Source organism: Ciona intestinalis, unplaced genomic scaffold (assembly GCF_000224145.3).
Source record: "Ciona intestinalis unplaced genomic scaffold, KH HT001157.1, whole genome shotgun sequence".
Taxonomy (NCBI): domain Eukaryota; kingdom Metazoa; phylum Chordata; class Ascidiacea; order Phlebobranchia; family Cionidae; genus Ciona; species Ciona intestinalis.
The window spans coordinates 1-20,495 of record NW_004191478.1 but is presented as its reverse complement, the minus strand read 5'-3'; the positions used below and the strand labels follow the sequence as shown (position 1 = coordinate 20,495).

The following is a 20,495-nucleotide window of genomic DNA, read 5'->3' as shown; positions in this document are numbered from 1 at the left end:
GTGGCCATTTACCTACGGAAGATAAAATCTCATGTACGGAATTAACGCTTCAAACAAAATTCTTAAGTTTAGTTTGATCGTGTTTCATGCAACGCAGGGTCACCTCAGGGTCAAGTTCGTAGCGTTGGTAGCGTTCATGACGTCATAGTGACGTCACGACATCTGTAAAACGAGAGTTGTCTGCCTTACGAGTTGTGGTAAGTTGCAACGTATACGAGGATATTTATTTACGTTTAAATATCGAACACTACGGTTGTTCGTTTGTTTAACTATCGCGTTTTCGAACAAGAATGAAAATACTTCGATCCATCATTCCAGCTTTTATTGTGTCGTCACAATCGTGCTTCTGTAAAGAGGGGCTACGTCACAATGAGTTCGGCGCCATTTTGTCGCTTTAGCGTCATAGGAGTTTGGTCGGTAATTAAAATATTTGAGGTAATTAGTAAAGTACCGCCATCTTTGATATTCAACCCCCCAACCCCCCTGGTCAACGACACTACCCCCCACCCCCCAACCTTTAACCCCTCCCCCCAAAGTACCCAAACGTTTATGAACCAATATTTGACCCATTGTTTTATAATGGCCATTGTTTTATGGCGTCCAGTAGCGATTCAACGATTCGCCCTCTTGGTTCCGGAATGCACTGGGCGCCTGTGACGTAACAATCTTCAAACGCTGCACTCGTGCGCAGCCAACCGTATCTTCACGTGACCACTACAAACAACGAAAGTCCAATCCGAGAATTCTGATTGTTGCGTGGGAATCTGCATTATGACGTAACAACAACAATTGTTACAAATCCAAATTCGAAACATTACTTTTCTATGGTTTATTTATTTCGTTTGTGACGTAAAAAGTTCTTATTATCTCGACGTCGCATGTTCGGGTTTATGTCAACTGTTCGGTAACAATCATGTAGCATATTGTGACGTATTAATGCAACTATACATCGCATTATTACGTCACAATCGTTGCAGCAACAGAAGCCATTGTCGTTCATTGTTATCTGCATTGTTACGTCATCAATCAATGTCCTCTGTACGCGACAATGGACGCGATGCAACGCGACGATTTCTTTGTTATTTTGACGTCACAATAAGTGATTATGATGTCAAAATAAGATGTTTATAAATTAGTTTCCATCTCCACGCCTCCCACACACCCCCAACCCCCCCCCATAAACCTCCCAACCATCCAAACCACGGCGACCTTCCATAATTTAACAAATCACCCACCAACGAATATTGACTTCCATAATCAACCTTGAAAATCAACTTTTTCCCTGTTTGATTAAAATTCAAATTTCAAAAATCGCGGCGTTCGCTTTCAATTCGTTTGTTACGTCCTAATGGTATCTGTGCTTCGGATATTTTGTCAAAATTTTATTTAAAATAAAAAATAATTGAATTTATTGCCGAAGAAATTCCGCCGCCATATTTGCGCGACGTCGCTATAATAGCGCCGGGTATTGTTACGTCATAAACCCCCATTATGTATCAAGTTCCACTAAATGCAGACAAAATATCGAAGCCTGAGATCGATTTCCAACAAAATGTTCAAATTAGTTTCTAGAATACATTACTCGAAAAATACAATTTGACATTATTACGTCACAAACGTTCATTGTTTGGAAGGGTTTACGTCATAATATTACGCAATAAGCAAGCATATTGTGACGTAACACTTGGTTTAATTGCGTCAATAATTGCGTGTTTGATGATTTTATGAAAAGTTTTTGTCGCGTTTTCGCAAATCGACGCTTCAGCTTTGATTCCTGTGGATTGTTTTCAGTGATTGTGACGTAACAATGATTCCTGTGTCGTCGATGATAAATCACATTATTACGTCACAATACAGATGGTTGAATGAACCACTTTCTTACCATTGTGACGTAATATTCATACAGAAAGTAGGTGAATTGTTACGTCATTATAGTTTTGTTGCGAAACAATGAGATATATTGCGAGTAACTTTGTCGCTTGTGACGTAACAACAAGCGTCGAATATTCCGCGATCGCTTAATGTTCCCCTTAATTTCAACGTCGATTATTCTATGTTGACAGTTGTTATGAGATGTGAAGCGACCGCCGCATTTACTCAACAAACACCAACCATCCACCCCTGGTCACTTTGCCCTGGGCGAAGGTTTTGTTTTTAAGAAGTTTTCATCAAATTATTTCCAGCTTTTAATATTTCGCGACTTTTCGGTTCATTTTCCACAAATTCTGAAACTTTTGGATCGTTTGTTTGCCGATTGACGGCTCTGTGATGTCATAATGTCTCAAATCGGTTAAACAATTGACGGTAATTGTTGCGTAACAAAACTGTAAAGATAACGCGCGAAAGTCAACAAACGTCAAATTACGATTGTTACGTCACAAATTACAATTGTTACGTCGAACCCGAACTTTTGTTACTTTGTTTAATCACAATCAAAGTTTAAACGAATATTTGTCGAGAATTTGAGATTATAATATTTTAATTTTCAAGAGTTTTTAACAAGATTGCAAAACTAGGGAGTCAGAAAGTAGTTTTTCTTCGTTTATTTTTAATACTTTTCGCAAAGTTTTAATGTTTTATGAAATCTTTCATTTTGCCGATTAAATAGCTTAGCAATATGGCGACGTTTTGGTTTGGTGGAAAAAAAGCGTCGAAAATAAGGCGAGAGTTCGATCGTCTCGGTTTGTTGCATCAGGTTAGACGACGGCGGCTTCAGGTGTGTAGGGGTCTTTGCTGTTTGGGGGAAAGTTGCTTTTATTTAGTTAATTATTTCTAATTTCAGTTCCGGAAAGTTTCAGATAGAGATATCATAGATTTTATGATCGTTTTTTTAAAGTTTTATTTTAATTTTTTTTCTATTTTGTAAAAATTTAAGTTAAAACCGAAATAATTTGCAAAGTTTATAAATATTACTCAAATAGAATTAGTTTGTGACGTATGAATGGTGGAAATATGACGTAATATCCAAGTTATCGAAACGCGTTGCGCTGCATCGCCATATTGTTACGATTTTATGATTATTACGTCACAATCGTATAGTAAACAAAACAAACGATAATTTAGAACTAAAAATATACCTTTAAAAATAAAATATGCTTGAAATTGTTTCAGTTTCATTTCCACGCTCAATGTTCGTGATCGCCGCCATTTTTTCGCGCGACGTTTTAGACAATGTCGATTATGACGTTTTCTGATTACAGAATCTATAGGGTATTGTTACGTCATAATAGTGAGTATGATGCCAACAAGTAGCGAGCAACATCGATGGTTTCATCACCCCACTATGACGTCATCCCACCACCCGGAAGTGACGTGTGCGGGGTCATTTGCATCTAGTGGAGGGGGCCATGGTATACCACCATATATGGACACGGGGTACCGAGAAGATATGGACGCTTACCTCCACCATATAGATGGACAAAGTGGTTATTATGGATTACAATACAGAGCTCATCAAAGATCGCTCAACGGTGAGTTTTAATATTATAAAAATAATATAACTACACTATGACGTCACGTGCTACGTCATAGGTGGGTATTGTGATGTATAGATCATGTATTGTTGGCCAACAATGGTGGATGAAATATTTGGGCGTCTATGAGGTTAAAAAGCGATTTTCGCGCAGCCGTCATACAGCGCGATTGTTAAGCCTTCAGGGGTTTGTAGATAATTTGCCATGACCGTCGTTGAAACTAAAACGAACCAAGCAAGCAATTTGAACATCGGTGTCGACGATACGTTATCAAAACATACGGAGCCGAAATGCTGGGATATTTTCATATTTAGATCCAGTAGTTGAAGTGCATTACACGCAAGGGCATTCAACGCAAACCAGATGAATTATTGAAGATCCTTCTCAGAGTTTGACGATTTATTTCTTTAAGAAGCTGCGCGGCAAAGTAGATTGCTATCTTTAACCCTTTGACACAGACCCTTCTAATTAATGAAATAACATTAACGCACCCTGCGCTTGCGACGCGCGAACAATTGTGCTAAAACAATGCTGTTTGTAATCCAGTATGACGTAATAATGCATATGGTTCCCAATAATGATTGTCAAAGCCGCGAAAAAGGCGGTCAGGTTTAAATGCAAACGGCAGGAAAGGAGTCGTTCAATTGGGTTGTTTGCGATGCAGGACAGGGAGAGTTCTCGTTTCGTGAATTCTTATGAAACATATTTTGATTCAGCTGCAGCAGTTGCTCGTGTGGAAGCTGAAAGATCATGTGCAGTAAGATCGTCACATTTTCACCATCAGAATCACCCACATGTATCACCAGGGGCTGGGGGTGGCTTACCTACATGGTTAGGATCATCTGTACCGAAGTCCTCGGTGTTCGGACCACTACAAACCCCGAGTATTTCATCGCATCGTCCTAACATATGGAATGCGCCACCGAGTAAAGATACCGAGTTCTCCAGGTACGTTTACCCTCCGCCATCATTGGTGAAGACAGAGGAAGGGGGAACCACCTCCAGGGAAGATTGTGATGACGTAGGAAGACCATGCGCTTCTAACATTGGATGTGAAACCACCGAACCCGCGACCTCGAAAGCGTTCCACGTCTTCCCGACCCCACCTAAAGATGATGACCCCTCCCTCACGCCATCTAGCGGTACCCCCCCTGTGCGGGCTCCCCCCCATAATCGACCTCCACAACCTAGTCCTTCCATGGATTGCCACCAAATTTATCATCGACAATCCTCCAAACCTGACATCCCAGTCTGCAATGACGTCACATCATGTTCCATCATGCCCCACCCAACTTACCCCTACATCTCACCCAGCGTGGGGGAATACCCGGTTACGGGTACATCTTACCCGAACGCTGGAGAGTCAGGCAAGGTGACGTCATCATACTCAAACAATGGAAAATCGAAGCCAAAGAACCGATCAAGCACAGGTGATTATGACGTAACAATAATTATTGTTTCATAATACCTTTATTTGCCTGTTCGATTATGGTAGCGAAGATTAGAGAATATTTAATGCAAAAAAACGGTATAGCGACAAAGTGACAATCGTTAAAACACGCTTTTAATAAATGCATGGTCTATACCTACATTAGTTATCGACATATTTATATTACAGAGGGTCGCGAATGTGTTAACTGTGGAGCGACAGCGACTCCATTGTGGCGTCGAGATGGGACGGGACATTATCTTTGTAACGCGTGTGGTCTCTACCATAAAATGAATGGACAAAACCGACCGCTTATCAAACCCAAGAAACGATTGGTAAGTTCCCTTTTATGTTTGTTGGATCGCGCTCGATGAGGTGCCACAACGTCTACTATGACGTAAACAATGATGGTCCAATCACGGACACTATGACGTCATAATGTGGTGCATTCCATATTTCGTGTTGTTTGTTTCACCTTGCGTCGATCATCGCGTTCGCTTATATAGTCGCGATGAAACGCGATGTTTCATTGTTGACAATCGATGACATTTTAACTTTAATTCGACAACTTGATTGCTCGGATTGTCACGCTTTATGACATCACAATGTAACTTATGACATCACAATGTAACTAATGACACAATACACAAGCCATATGACTAACCATTAATAAAGCTAGAACGTCTTTCATCAAAGACAATAGATGTTTATCACGTCATAGTGGTGCTTCTTACGGTCGATACATGTCAGTGACGTCACAGACCGAGATCACTCGGTAGATTCAAGAATTTTTAACAAAATTAAAGTTTAACAAATATTTTAATTGTGACGTAACACAGGGTGATAATGGAAAGTGAAAACTTAATTGTTTCGTAAGAATTTGTAACAATGGCTTCCAAATATGGCGGTTGACGCGAATTATTTTATTTACCATTTTTTAAATATAAGCATTACGTCACGATGACGCCACTATACTTTGACAGACAGTATTTATGACGTCATAAAAACTTTTAGTTTGTATTATAGTTGATTTCTTCGTCATAATCACTGGATTGTTTCAATCTTCCATTTTGTTTTAAGTCTGCGGCGCGACGAGCCGGAACGAGTTGTTCAAATTGTTCGACCACTACCACCACCTTGTGGCGAAGAAATGCAAGCGGGGATCCGGTGTGTAACGCGTGTGGATTGTACTTCAAACTGCACGGGGTAAGTTGGGTTGGTGTCGCGTATTTAATCGGGATAATTCATATTGTTACGTCACAAGTGTTTATGTTTGGTATGAAACGTGTATTCTAGAAATAGGTTTGTTACGTATAATGTTTTTCCTCGTGGTGTCGCTGTTACCGCCACCGGAAACAAAATGGCGCCTGAAGCGAAAGTTCATTGTTACGTCATTGTTTCGTAACAAACACAGAGTAAATGTAAATATTTGCACCGCCAGTCATAATATAACCTATTTAACACTCGAATACGATAACGAAGATCAACTTAATTAAAGCAACAAAGAGAAGAGAATTAGCAGCAAAACAACAGTTATTAAAATACGCTACGGGTAAAAACTACTTTGAGTAAAAGTGGCAAATATAAAAGCGCGGCTGTTAAACTTGTTTAGGTTTGAAGAAAGGTTTGCGCGGCTTGTTAATATTTTATTTTATAAGATATTTATTATTTACCTCAATAAGATTTTTATGTTATCATGACCTCTATGTTAACTCCCCAAAGTATCACCATTGTCTAAACAATTATTTTATTATTAAAATGTTAAACTTCTGTTAAACTTACGAGACAATATAAATTGCTTTAATATTATTCGCTGTTTAATTTTTTTGAAAGAATAAAAGTGTTGACAAATAAAAAAAGCTAAAACGTGGATATTTTATAAAAATACTTCAATGTAACCACAATAACAAGGCAAGGGTAATAAACATTCGTATTCAAAACAAAATATTTAAGCCAAGATTCGAAATATAAGCTTAACTGCCAAACCCGTGAATTAGGATTTAACAAAAAATATTGTTTTAAATTAAATTAAATTATGTTGAACGTAAAATTAATTATTTCACCAATTCAGGTGAATCGTCCGCTGACCATGAAGAAAGAAGGGATCCAAACCAGGAACCGGAAGATTTCTACGAAGCTGAAAAAATCATCTGTATGTAGGGACCCGAGATTCGACGCGACCAATTTCAAATTCTTTGACGGGTCGAGCGGTTTCGGGGCAGCAGCGGCAGCGGCGGCCGCCTATTCCGGTCAGTTCGGGCAGATGCACACGTTCGGTGGCGTTCACCCGCATCACCATCCACATATGGCACATCACCTAACTGCTGGTTCAGCTGGGTTTGCCAACTCCCATCATCCGATGTTACCCCCGCCCCCCCACCACACCATGCACCCCCCACACCCCACACCACCTGCCGCACCAGGGTCGGCAAATCTAACATTAAGTTTAAACCATAGTAGTATGGTACACGCAATGGGCTGACCCTCCAATACTGCAGCATGCGCTTACTGTGCTACAAATATTTAACATTAATTTCACGCCGTACAGTTCCGAAACATTGATGTACAAATATGTCGCTTAAGTTCTTTTCTTACGTACTGTGTGTGTTGTGCAACTAACCTGTAACCAAGGCAATACAAGCGAGTATCTCGTCCAATTGGCTTTTGTGTTCAACAAAGATTTCGATTCGGTCGCGGTTGTCATTTATGACGCAGAAGATTAAAACTTCTACGTCATATTTGAGTTGTGGATGATGTAGAAGGTGACGTCAGCAACTACGTCATCAAGTGTTAAAAAACAAGCCTTAAAAGTTTAAAAGACATTTTTTGGTTTATTAGCCGCCTGTACTTGCACTGCGAATCTGTGACGTCATATAGACCCCCTTTACCCGGATTGTTACGTTTGCATCGAGATGCAAGTCATTCAGTTTAAGTGTTAGTTACAGAGCGTTATTTGAGATGTCTGTTTATACAAAATATGTAGAAGAAACATTTGATTAGTTTAGTAGGTTAGAAATAGGGTTACGATGCCTCGTTTGTTGGCTAGTCTGATACATATAGGTCAATTTGCATAAATATTAACATAAAAATGCTTTATTTATTGTAATTGTGATCTATTTATTTGTAGAATTTAAAAAATTGTCTATTTTTATACATTATTTAATTAGTTGGTTAATATTATATGTTTTCTATGTCATACACACAGTCTGCTTTGAGGTTATTCCTACTCAGTAATATTAACCAATCATATAAAGGCATGCGCGTAAACATTTTTGTAACAACCAATAAGGTGTCGTCTCTGTTAGCAACGGTTTATGCCAAACTTAATAAATCCAAGTTTGTGAAAATATTGAAATCACTCCAGATCAAACCGACCAACATAAACAGGTACGTTGTGTGTTCTTGTATTTAAGCTAATTTATGTGTTTTTTAATGTTTTTATTTAAATTTAACGATAATATTTTACAGAAATCATGTCGGACCGTAAAGCAGTGATTAAAAATGCGGATATGGCGGAAGATATGCAGCAAGACGCTGTCGATTGCGCTACACAGGTTTGTTGGTGAATTTGTGGATCTATATTGAAATATAATAACTATTTGTTTCATCAGGCACTCGAGAAATACAACATTGAGAAAGATATTGCCGCTTACATCAAAAAGGAGTTTGACAAAAAGTACAACCCAACCTGGCATTGTATTTGTGGCAGAAACTTTGGAAGTTATGTAACTCATGAAACGAAGCATTTCATTTATTTCTACCTTGGACAAGTAGCAGTCCTGCTGTTTAAATCTGGATAAACATTCAAATTGCTGCATTTCACTTTTACCACAAAAGTTCTGATATTGCTGGCTACACAACTTCACATTTTTTATGTTTATTTTATTTTTAGATCTATTTTGGTGCCCAATATAATGTAACTACTTTGTCAGCATGTTTCTGTTATAAAGAACCTGGTGCTGAGAAAAAGCTACTTATCGCAAATAAAAGTGTTTTGTAGCAAAGTTATTGAAATGTTATTCAAATTTATTGGACAGGAATAAATAATATTGGAGTTTTATTTTGTAATCTTAATAATAGTCATCCCAATTTTAAATAAATTATTTTTTCGTATATTTGGGGACCGCACCAACACTGAAACTAAATCACTCCCCGATAAATAAACAAACTTAAGATTTCTATGAAGCGTTAAAGTTCCCGCTTCGAAACGCGATGTTATGACGTCATAATATGGGGGCGCTGTTAGTCGCGGTTGCTGCGAATTTGATGTTTAACGTTGATATTGGCTGTAATGTTTTGATATTATGTCTAAAATTAATTTTAAGAATCATTTTCTTTTAGGATGTTTTTAATGAACGTTTTGGCGTTGTCGAATATTGTGCGAATGGTTTGTAGATTAATTTTCTTAAACTAACCCGCTTTAGTTTGCGACAATCTCGTTTTTATACTATCGGATTTTAATTTGTATAATATGTCAGTTTAAAATTTAATAAAATAAAAATACTTTTACAATTGTGAAATATAAGCAGGGATAAGAATCAAAATTAGAAACCAGCTAAAAATAAATTGAGGTGTGCGATATAAAGAATAAACAATGGGTTGCCATTAGACATTGTATAAGTCTGATAAAATGGTAAACTTCTTCAGAAACGACGTTTCGGCTTCATCAGGTTGAATGTAGTCATGAAAGATCTTACACCACAATAAAGTGATAAAACCAGAAATATAATTTAGGCCGAGAATTTTACCAGAATTTAAAACAAAATTACTTAAACTATCTTTAGACATCGAGTGTCTGTTTATTTCCTATCTTTTATAAAAAGAAACCTAATGTACAGGAACTCTCAGTAGTAATCTTACAACATTGTTTAAAAATGATTACTAGTAATATTGTGATGACCAAATTAAACATATGACACAATTTATCTGGGCATTGTTCCCTTGCTATAATTACTTCACTATATAGATTGAACGAGGTTGGGATATTTTGACTTGCTGTCACCATAAAAATAGCCAAACAAGTGATACAACGCATTTAGATTATGACATTATATAACACGCTCAAACACATTCATCTGGAAACAATATTACAATTTGTTCAATTTTACTCTTGCATAAACTGAAACCACATGTTAAGAGTGTGGGATGCGGGTATTATTTGTCATCAGTAGATTAATAATGTTGTTTTTAATTATGTTTGTGATGTGACAATGAAGGAAGCCACAATCAAGTGAAAAACTTTTATGAAGTTATTCCCAAGTTCTTGTGGACGATTGTTTACAATAGTTATTGTTAGCGCATAACCGGCAGGTTGCAATGGGAAAGATCAAATTCTAATTTTATCACCAAGGTGGTAAATGCAAAAGCTACATTACCCCATACTCAGTAAAAAGGAACCAGTAAAAATAATACACATGTGCAAAAAATAAGTTTGTTTTCTTGTTTCAAGCAAGAGCACTTATTGCTATAAACCAATGGTTTCTCGTGTGAAAACTTTATTTCAAACCTAGAAATTCGAATCTTTTTTTATTTATAGGAAAAGTAATTTTTCCCACATAAACATGTTCATTGACTCTTTATTAGTAGCCTTGTTGGATTATGAGCTGTAAAATAACCAAAAATTGTATCATTGGGTAATTTCTGCATAGATGATCAGTTTCTGAATTTTTCACATTTGGCGTTTTTGCACCACGTTATACATACCATCAGATATCAAGTCTTTTTTCTGCAGGAACATAGAGCTCTAATCCCCACAGAACGATGGTGCGAAAACGCCTAATTCGTAACTATTAATGGAACGAAACGGCTAACCGAAACGTATAGCAACCTTTGAAAAGACATCGGAAAAGTTTTTTCTGAAAGCCTTACAAATACAAGAATTATTTTTTCAAAATTATTACTTTCGAAAAATTGTTGAAGTCTGCTAATAGGTGGCGTCTGTATTGTACATCACCATTACCATTTGCTACACATGGCAAACTTTGTAGGGTCAGCATACTCAGATAACATGCAACACATTCATTTCTATATTGCGCCCCAATCCGCGCTTGTGTCACATCACAATTTGAACAAGTGGAAATACAGAGCTGTTAGGAAATATTGCTCAACTCGCCAAACCAGATGTCTACTCCAAACAAGCAGGGGGGTAATGCTAACCCTGTTCGCCCCCTGAATTCGCCACTGTTCACATTTCACCGCAGCTGCAAGTATTGGAAAAATAGTTTCCACAACTTTAATATTATGATGACAACAAGCAGGGTTCATGTTTTAAGTGAAAGTTGCTGTTGTTTATAACAAACAACCTAACACATATTTAAATTGATATATAAAAAAGATGGGAATTAAACGACAATCATTACAACACGCTAACGATGGAATAGATAAACAACGTTGGTTAAGCGTGTGGCTGTTAAACCTTCTACGCAGTAACACAGTGAGTTGTATTTGAACAAAACAAAATAATGTTCAGGTAAACACAATATATGATTGCGATGTAACAACAGACTTTTGACGCCTTCTTTATGAAAGCTTAACCTTTAATCCAAGACATAAAACAAGATGAATATATTTTGTTGTTGCTAAGAGGCGTAATGTTAGATCTTCTGGAAAACATGATTACTAAATTGTGCCGAAGTTTTCTCTGCAAAACTTTCTGAAATAATGTTTGTGGTTTATTGGATGATATAATTTCGGCTTATTTATAAAAACACAACAACATTTGTAATTTACTCTGAAAACAATGATTTTAAGGAAGCCACAGGCACCAAACCTGGGGTGGCAGGGCGGGCACCAAACCTGGGCGGGCAGGCCAACCCTGGAATTTTCTACACTGCATTAATCAGTAAACATTACAACCAATAAGTTAGATTTGTTTCACAGGATTGTGTGTCTAACTATCCCTGCCTCCCCTGTGTTTTAGTTTGTCGCCGAAAATATCTCATGTGATGTTGCCATTGTTACAATAGTAATCATCAAATATATTGTGCAGTAAGAAGTAAAATAATGATGGAAGTTTCAAAGTGTTTTCTGCACTAAACCACAACGGCTCGAAGCTTGTAGAGTTATTGTTAAACTAAAAACACACAAAGTAATTCCTTAATATAACACATTATGTGTAACATACACACAAATTGCCACAACCAAGTTCACATTGGAAAGTTGAAAACCACAAATGTCATACTTAACAACAAAAGAAAAAGTAGAAAAACAGTTTATTGGAAAATAAATATTTTCTTTCATCCAGCTGCAAGAAATTGTTGAAGTTTTTTTAAACAAAATATTTTATGCCTCGACAAACATGGCAAAAGTAATCCTTGATGAATATATAAGTGACCTCAACCTTGAAGTGAATGAATATAATTGCTCACCACTGAGCTATGATGGATTCTCATACATGTGGGCGGGGGCAAAAGCTAACTTTGGAATAAGGTGAACTTTGTTTTGTTTCATGGTTCAACACCAACAACGTTGACGCTTTCAGCAAGTTCTTCAACAAATAATATTTTCAAGAATAATTTTAACAGGGATTTTATTTTTCTGCTTAGCATGGCCCCTCTCACCCAGGGGTCATGGGCTCTCAGCGATGCTATTACTACTAGGCAAGACACATATTATTTATTTCTTCAACCCAGTGGTTACTAATAGGTTGTCTAAATTATCAGCTATACATACGTGGTAACTTGTAAGGGGGAACGAGGTGTATGAAACAGAACACCCGTGTTATAACGACTGTTGTTGTCCCACCATGCGAGGATAAATAAGTTACATTCATTCATTATGGTCAATAACCGAAAGTAAATCACGCATTGTTTAAACTTAGCAAAGCTTATAAATATCTTAAATTAAATAATTAAAAAATCAAACAGTTAGAATTATAATAAAAACACACATAATTATATCGGTAAAACACAAAGTAGAAGAGACATTATATGTCTGAGTGTCTCTATTAATGTTATGTTAAATAAGACATCTTACAATTAATAGGAAAACATTGTTTTAATTAATTTAATCTTCGCTACTCTATAAATCTCAACCTTTGGTTCTCAGATGCGGAAAGGTTTGCTTCGAAGTTAAAATATCAGAGTACTGTGATGTAACAAACAAGGAGTTTGCTGACACGCATGTTGCACGAGTTGGTTGGTCGACGGACAATGCGACGTTACAACTTGGTGAAGATAAAAACTCATTCGGGTTCGGGTCAACGGGGAAAAAGTCGTTGCATCGAAAGTTTACTAATTATGGCAGAAGATATGAAAAAGGTATATTGTTTCTATGTCCATTATATTGTTTCTATGTCCATTATATTGTTTCTATGTCCATTATATTGTTTCTATTTCCATTATATTGTGTTTAACGCAACTTTCCAGGAGATGTTGTTGGCTGTTATTTGTCCATGGAGAACGGATGGGTTGAAATATCATACAGCGTTAACGGAAGATATTGTGGGGTCGCGTTCAAAGTTAGATGGATGACAGATGAGGTAATAATGTTTATGACAACAGCATTATGACATCACACAATATGACATCACAACAGGCATTATTCCCCCACATTCTCACCAAGAACTGCCGACTTGATGTCAACTTTGGGCAATCACCCCACCCCTACTTCTCGTTACAACCTGGGTTCAAACTTATCGGGCATTCCCCGCGTGATTGGTTGGTGGGGGGCGTACGAGCCCCCGTGTCACAGAGCGATTGTGAGGTCATAATGATGGTTGGGTTGCCAGGGGTGGGTAAAAGTACGTGGGCACTCAACTACCAGAAAATTCATCCAAGCAAGAAATATTTCATTCTCGGAACCGACTCGATCATTGATAAGATGAGGGTGATGGGGTTGCCGAGGAAAAATAATTTTGGAGGTAACGTGTTTTGCTTTGTATGAGGGATGGGGTTGGTGGGTAACAATATCACTCGAGGTTGTGGTAATGTCGCTTCATCAGTATACTCACCCATAGTTCCATGACGCAGGTCGTTGGGATGTTTTGATAAAACAAGCGAGCGATTGTTTTAATGCTTTGCTCAAGAAAGCGTCTGAACTTCCAAGGAATTTAATTCTTGACCAAACGAACGTTTATTCTTCGGCGAGAAGAAGGAAAGTAAAACTTTATCGGGAGAAAGGATATAACGTATGTTATTTCTATGTTGTATACAGTGTAAATTAAAAACTTTTTATATAAACGTGATGAAGTTAGTTTTAGTTCACCGTGGCGATAAATATTATTTACCAGATAAACGCGATGGTGTTGGTTCCCCGTGACAACGATATGGTTCGCCGATCCAAACAACGTACGCTCGAGGAGGGGAAGGAGGTCCCCGAGACGGCAGTTCTTGATATGAAAGCTAACTTTTCTTTACCCGACCCAAGAGAGGGTTTGTTTGATAAAATCACCTACCTTGAACTACAGGAGGTCGATGCAAGAGAACTTGTGGAGGAATATAATATGTGAGTTTAAAGTTTTTGTGATGTGTCGTCTACTATAATCTCTGATTATGACATCACAGTGAAGCGATGCAGAAAGGTCACCGTAGCAACCAACAACTTGGACGAGGCGGGAACAAAAACCAAACGGAACGAAATTTCTCTCCGACTAAATCATGGTATGTTTGCAGGTGATCTCTTTCACACTTATAATACACCTGGCCGCAACAACATATACCAACAATTGCCAGAAGATCTCTTTCACACTTATAATACACCCTGGCAGCAACAACATATACCAACAATTGCCAGAAGATCTCTTTCACACTTATAATACACCTGGCAGCAATATATATTTGATTTCTATGTTTTGCAGGGAAACCAAAAATATTTCGGCGTCAAAGAAATCTTGGTCTACGAGTAACTACGGCGATGAACAATGGAGCATACACAAAGGGTATTATGATGATACAATGTATTTGATGTTTCAAATTAATTAAATGTTTTCCAGCCCCGAAGATTCACCCCGCAAGCACAGGAAGGTAACAACGTTAATATTTATCGAGTTTTAAGTTAGTTAGTTATTTTCTCCCCGCAGAATAATGGATCGAACGTTTATTACGATGAAACAATGAAATATTCAAGTGAAGAAAATAAATTTCGGCCAAGTTCGAAAAAAGTTAAAAACTTTCAAGAAAGGTAACATAGAAATATATTTAACAAACATAGAAATGTAATTTACAAACATAGAAATATGTTTAATTATTTTAACAGTTGGTGGGGTTCGCCACATGGTGAAGCTAACAGTCATGATGGGGAAAAACCCCAAGATAGGAATTCCTACGATCAACCTTGGGGATTCCCCACAAAATCTAGAAAGAATGAAAAATTTGTCCCAGAAATAAAGCAGAGAGAATTTCCCCCAAAACAATCCACGGAATTCCCCCAAAACAATCCACAGCAAAACCGGGAATTCCCGCAACAACAAAACTGTGAATTTTCCCAACAGCAACACCAGGAATTTTCCCAACAGCAAAGCAGGGAATTTCCCAAACAACAAAATCAGGAATCCCCCCAACGGCAATCCGGGGAATTTCCTCAACAGCAATCCCGGAGATTTCCCCAACAGCACTCCAGGGAATTCCCGCAACAGCAACACCGGGAATTACCACAACAGCAATCCCGGGAATTTCCTCAACAGCAATCCCGGGAATTTCCCCAAACAGCAACTCCAGGGAATTTCCACAACAGCAACACCGGGAATTACCCGCAACAGGAATCCCGGGAAATTTCCTCAACAGCAATTCACGGGATTTCCCCAAACAGCAACAGCGGGAATTCCCGCAACAGCAACACCGGGAATACCCCAACAACAAAACCGGGAATTTCCTCAACAGCAAAACCAGGAATTTCCCCAACAGCATTCACGGGACTTCCGCCGACAACAAAACTGGGAATTCCCACAACAGCAATCCGGGGAATTTCCTCAACAGCAATCCCGGGATTTTCCCAAACAACAACTCAGGGAATTCCCGCAACAGCAACACCGGGAATACCCCAACAGCAATCCGGGGAATTTCCTCAACAGCAATCCCGGGATTTCCCCAAACAGCAACCCAGGGAATTCCCGCAACAGCAACACCGGGAATTCCCACAACAGCAATCCGGGGAATTTCCTCAACAGCAATCCCGGGATTTCCCCAACAGCAACTCAGGGAATTCCCGCAACAGCAACACCGGGAATACCCGCAACAGCAATCCGGGGAATTTCCTCAACAGCAATCCCGGGATTTTCCCCAAACAACAACCCAGGGAATTCCCGCAACAGCAACACCGGGAATTCCCACAACAGCAATCCGGGGAATTTCCTCAACAGCAATCCCGGGATTTTCCCAAACAACAACTCAGGGAATTCCCGCAACAGCAACACCGGGAATACCCGCAACAGCAATCTGGGAAATTTCCTCAACAGCAATCCCGGGATTTCCCCAAACAACAACCCAGGGAATTTCCACAACAGCAAAACCGGGAATTCCCACAACAACAAAGCCGGAATTTCCCAAAACAACAATTTAGGGAATTTCCCCAACAACAGTCTCGGGAATTTCCCCAAGAAAAGGTAGTTTTAAAAATGGATTCCAGCACTTTGGGCGGAAATTATGAGAAAAGGGGAATTACCAAATCAGATGTTCCAATAAGGCCAGGGGAAAATTTGTGGGGAAATTCCCAAAAGTTCCTCAAAGTTGAAGATAAAGGGGGTTTCCCCTCACATAATCAAAATATGGGGCAAGTTGGTTCATTTGAAATAGACAAGCCTTTGGATGGCGGGTCAAAAATGAGGGGGGAGGGTCGGAGGAGTGACCAATCAGATGATAGAAGAAAAAGGTCACCACGGGGTCAAAGGTCACCTAGAGGCCGTGAAAGGTCACCTAGAGGCCGTGAAAGGTCACCTAGAGGCCGTGAAAGGTCACCACGGGGTCAAAAGTTACCAAGAGATCGTGAAAGGTCACCACGGGGTCAAAAACTGTCAAAAAGTGAAAGTTCAAGGAGGAGTCGTGAGAGGTCGTCAAGAGGTCGTGAAAGGTCGTTTAGAGATCAGGAAAGGTCAAGAGGTCGTGACAGGTCACCAAGGAGTCAGGAAGAAAAACCATTTACAAAATCTGAAAGTAAAAAATATCATACTAAAGTTATTATTTTTATTGATACATGCTTTATTAGGTCACAGAGGATTTAAACAAGAAGATGGCGCAGTAGCAAAACTGGCTGAGGTCGATTTAATCAAACTTAAAAAAAGTCTCGAAAATATTCGCAACTCTCGATCTTTACAGGTGAATAATGGTTTGTGATGTCATAGTTGTATATTAATGGTTTGTGATGTCATAGTTGTATATTAATGGTTTGTGATGTCATAGTTGTATAATAATTTCATTGTTACATCACAGGAGGAGTTAAAAGAAGCGAGTCACGTTGACTTCCAGGGCAACGTTAACGCTGGTCAGTGTTTACTTAACCGACCAACCAAGTTTGTGTTGAAAACATTTCTCTTTTTAAGGTGGAGAATATGGGGTTGGAGAAGCCTTGTTCACAAGGGAACCCCCATTCCAAGGGGGGGAACCCCCATTTCAAGGTGGGGAACCCCCATTTCAAGGTGGGGAACCCCTATTTCAAGGAGGGGAACCCCTATTTCAAGGAGGGGAACCCCCATTTCAAGGCGGTGAACCCCCATTTCAAGATGGAGAACCCCCATTTCAGGAAAATGTGAAAAGGAAACCCCCATTGCAGGTAGCGAGATTCCCATTTAAAGGTGAACCCCGGTTCCCAGGTGGGGAACCCCCCTACCAGATACCCCACGGTCGAATGCGAGCTACGTTTCCACGACCACTAGGAGGTCAACGACCTCCAATAAGGTAATTAATGATATCATAATGGATGTTGTGATTAAACAATGATGATGTCATAATATTATTTCTCCAGATTTGGAAATCAACGACAGCGAACTCCACTATTAGGTAAACAATCAGTTCTTTGTTTGTGTATTTTTAATTTAAATTTTTATAATAATTTTAGAAACTCCGATGGCTTACCCAGTTGGAATTCCCCCTGTTTGGAATCCCCAAACAGGGGTTCCCCCAAAACAAGAAACGAAACCTAGATTTCTGAAACCAGCGATCGTTCAACCTTATGTGGTGGGCCGACCAAGAGGTAACAATGACATATTTCTGTTGTCACCACACAAACCGTATTTTAACGACTGTTGTTTTGTTGCCAATTTCCTTCTCTTCGTTGTTTTAATTAATTTGATCTTCGCGTATTCAAGGAAATAAACTTTGTGGTTTTCAGGGAACTTTCCTTTGAGGGGGGCAAATGTATTGCGAGGACCTCTCTTGGGGACGAGGCCCAAGTATTGAAGATGTCTATGTTGGCGGCTGGGTTGATATTTCGTTTATTTGTTGTTTCAGCGAAATAAAAAGTCTGAACTTTTAAGTAACTTGTTCCAGTTTATTCGTGGGTTGAACGTGGCAACGATAGTTTGGTTATAATAAATGTATATAACACGGGTGTTCTGTTTCATACACCTCGTGCCCGCTTACAAATTATTGCATATGTAACTTTGTGGGCGATTGTTTTTTCTGTATGATTGATAATTTGGACGACCGATTAGTGACCACTGTGTTGGATCCAGTGGCGTTTTAAGAATAGAAGGCCTCCCCGCAAGGCTTGTACGTGGCCCCCTTCTTTATCACTACATCTGGTGACCCGTAAAACAATTCAACTCAAACCGTTACATGTAGGTCTCACTATTGGCGCAAAATATTTCTACTGTAACGTTTAAATTACCACGTACGTTGTCATGTTATTGAGTTACGACGGCGAAGCTTATTTTGCGACGTAAGAACAATTTATATGTGCTTAATTTTTTTGGCTATTATAGTGGGCCCCTAATTCGTGCGGGCCCCCCCTCCGCGGCTGCGGGGTTCGCGGGGTCGATGATACGCCACTGGTTGGATCAAATGATGTTAAGTGTCTTGCCCATACACCCACAATGGTAGCAGCATTGAGCCTTGAAGCAGGTATCCTCTTGAATCGACCCAACTATTAAATATATTGAATAAAACTTTATACTTTTGAAAATGTTTAATTTTAAATAAAGGTAATATGGAAACACGATCAACAAATGTTTGTAACGGGGAGGAATATTTATTTCAAGCGGTTGCTCTCTTGTTCGTTTTTAGCCAGCGCGGGATATTTGTTGTTATGTAATATCAGTTGAGTATATTAAGTTTACTATGGTAATGTATTGTATATGTTGAAGTAAGATGGCTGGCAACGAAGTGCGGCTCGTGCCTTTAAATGAGGAAGGCAAAGAAAATTTAGAAGTTGTTGAAAAAGTAAGTTTTGTAGATCAGTAATGACAGTAATAAAACGTTTTATCAGAAAAGTTCGCTTTGTTATTGTTTTGCTTTGTGGCATAGACATACAGTAATGTTTTCGTGAAAGTTAAACTTTAGACAACCCAGGTTTTACATTGTTGTGTTGAAACCACATATTACGCAACTTGTTTTTAGTTGTTAAAGGAAAAAGAAGTCAATTGTTGCTGGGTCGTTCGTGGTGATGTTTTGAACCAAGTTAAATCTGATGATGTCATATACGTCGTTGACCCCGCTCATGGTGAGTGTGATGTCATAGTGGTTGTGATGTCATAGTAGTGTCATCCATACAGGCGATGAGGTTGGACACCTAGTGGAAAATGGTTTAACGGTGATTGGAGCGCAATGTGCGGTGACCGTGTTGAAACATAACATCCAGTTAAACAATAACCTCAAATATCCTGTGTATAATCTTACTATGATGGGAATGTTGGTATCGTTGTCCAACTTTCAACCAAGTGATAGGGTGAGTAATGATGTCATTATGATGATGTCATTATGATGATGTCATTATGATGATTGTTCAGTCACACCTAATTTCACTTGTCGAGCGGATGGGAGGTCGCGTGTCGGGAGAACTCACCGGCAACGTCAGCCACCTAGTGGTAAAGGAGGTTGGGTCGGTGAAATACTTCAGCGCGTGTCACGCCAAGATTCCGGTGATGAGAGCAGAGTGGTTGGAATATTTATGGAAGCAGGAGGACATCCAGGTGGGTGGGTAATAGTGGGGACATCCAGGTGGGTGGGTAATAGTGGGACATCCAGGTGGGTGGGTAATAGTGGGACATCCAGGTGGGTGGGTAATAGATGGACATCCATGTGGGTGGGTAATAGTGGGGCATCCAGGTGGGTGGGTAATAGTGGGACATCCAGGTGGGTGGGTAATAGTGGGACATCCAGGTGGGTGGGTAATAGTGGGACATCCATGTGGGTGGGTAATAGTGGGGCATCCAGGTGGGTGGGTAATAGTGGGGACATCCAGATGGGTGGGTAATAGTGGGGACATCCAGGTGGGTGGGTAATAGTGGGGCATCCAGGTGGGTGGGTAATAGATGGACATCCATGTGGGTGGGTAATAGTGGGGCATCCAGGTGGGTGGGTAATAGTGGGGCATCCATGTGGGTGGGTAATAGTGGGGACATCCAGGTGGGTGGGTAACAGTGGGGACATCCAGGTGGGTGGGTAATAGTGAGGACATCCAGGAGGGTGGGAAAAAGTGGGGCATCCAGAAGGGCGGGTAATAGT

General features: G+C 39.4%; 4 protein-coding genes across 4 annotated transcripts; all 4 read left to right on the top strand.

Annotated features, from left to right (window-relative positions):
- Nucleotides 1-3,123: 3,123 nt before the first annotated feature.
- LOC779004 (zinc finger protein) lies at nt 3,124-7,559 on the top strand. Its single transcript, XM_002122531.4, has 5 exons — nt 3,124-3,470; nt 4,190-4,903; nt 5,092-5,237; nt 5,983-6,108; nt 6,974-7,559. The coding sequence occupies exons 1-5, from the start codon at nt 3,236-3,238 to the stop codon at nt 7,382-7,384; spliced, it is 1,632 nt and encodes a 543-aa protein (XP_002122567.2). The 5' UTR covers nt 3,124-3,235; the 3' UTR covers nt 7,385-7,559.
- A 640-nt stretch (nt 7,560-8,199) lies between these two features.
- dynll6 (dynein light chain 6) lies at nt 8,200-8,962 on the top strand. Its single transcript, NM_001044361.2, is given in 3 exon segments — nt 8,200-8,289; nt 8,371-8,456; nt 8,514-8,962. Coding segments are annotated over 2 exon segments (270 nt in total). The 5' UTR covers nt 8,200-8,289; nt 8,371-8,375; the 3' UTR covers nt 8,703-8,962.
- Nucleotides 8,963-11,740: 2,778 nt separating this feature from the next.
- On the top strand, nt 11,741-18,310 carry LOC104266740. The gene is made up of 17 exons (XM_026840234.1): nt 11,741-12,330; nt 12,949-13,160; nt 13,269-13,381; nt 13,438-13,762; nt 13,872-14,029; nt 14,132-14,346; nt 14,406-14,501; nt 14,699-14,779; nt 14,834-14,864; nt 14,921-15,021; nt 15,097-16,988; nt 17,041-17,150; nt 17,265-17,316; nt 17,375-17,729; nt 17,797-17,831; nt 17,890-18,024; nt 18,163-18,310. Exons 1-17 carry the CDS (start codon nt 12,200-12,202, stop codon nt 18,228-18,230), a joined length of 4,110 nt encoding a protein of 1,369 aa, XP_026696035.1. The 5' UTR covers nt 11,741-12,199; the 3' UTR covers nt 18,231-18,310.
- Nucleotides 18,311-19,108: 798 nt separating this feature from the next.
- On the top strand, nt 19,109-20,035 carry LOC101242173 (DNA topoisomerase 2-binding protein 1-like). Its single transcript, XM_004227503.3, has 4 exons — nt 19,109-19,211; nt 19,389-19,491; nt 19,544-19,716; nt 19,778-20,035. The coding sequence occupies exons 1-4, from the start codon at nt 19,140-19,142 to the stop codon at nt 19,970-19,972; spliced, it is 543 nt and encodes a 180-aa protein (XP_004227551.2). The 5' UTR covers nt 19,109-19,139; the 3' UTR covers nt 19,973-20,035.
- The last annotated feature ends 460 nt before the right edge of the window (nt 20,036-20,495 follow it).

Coding starts and splice junctions, on each gene's coding strand:
- LOC104266740 (XM_026840234.1), top strand. CDS start 12,200: ATGGCAAAAGTAATCCTTGATGAATATATAAGTGACCTCAACCTTGAA. Junction 13,763..13,871: donor GAGGAAAAATAATTTTGGAG/GTAACGTGTTTT, acceptor TCCATGACGCAG/GTCGTTGGGATGTTTTGATA. Junction 14,347..14,405: donor CTTGTGGAGGAATATAATAT/GTGAGTTTAAAG, acceptor ATGACATCACAG/TGAAGCGATGCAGAAAGGTC.
- LOC779004 (XM_002122531.4), top strand. CDS start 3,236: ATGATGCCAACAAGTAGCGAGCAACATCGATGGTTTCATCACCCCACT. Junction 3,471..4,189: donor TCATCAAAGATCGCTCAACG/GTGAGTTTTAAT, acceptor ATTTTGATTCAG/CTGCAGCAGTTGCTCGTGTG. Junction 6,109..6,973: donor TGTACTTCAAACTGCACGGG/GTAAGTTGGGTT, acceptor TCACCAATTCAG/GTGAATCGTCCGCTGACCAT.
- LOC101242173 (XM_004227503.3), top strand. CDS start 19,140: ATGGCTGGCAACGAAGTGCGGCTCGTGCCTTTAAATGAGGAAGGCAAA. Junction 19,492..19,543: donor CGTCGTTGACCCCGCTCATG/GTGAGTGTGATG, acceptor TCATCCATACAG/GCGATGAGGTTGGACACCTA. Junction 19,717..19,777: donor ACTTTCAACCAAGTGATAGG/GTGAGTAATGAT, acceptor ATGATTGTTCAG/TCACACCTAATTTCACTTGT.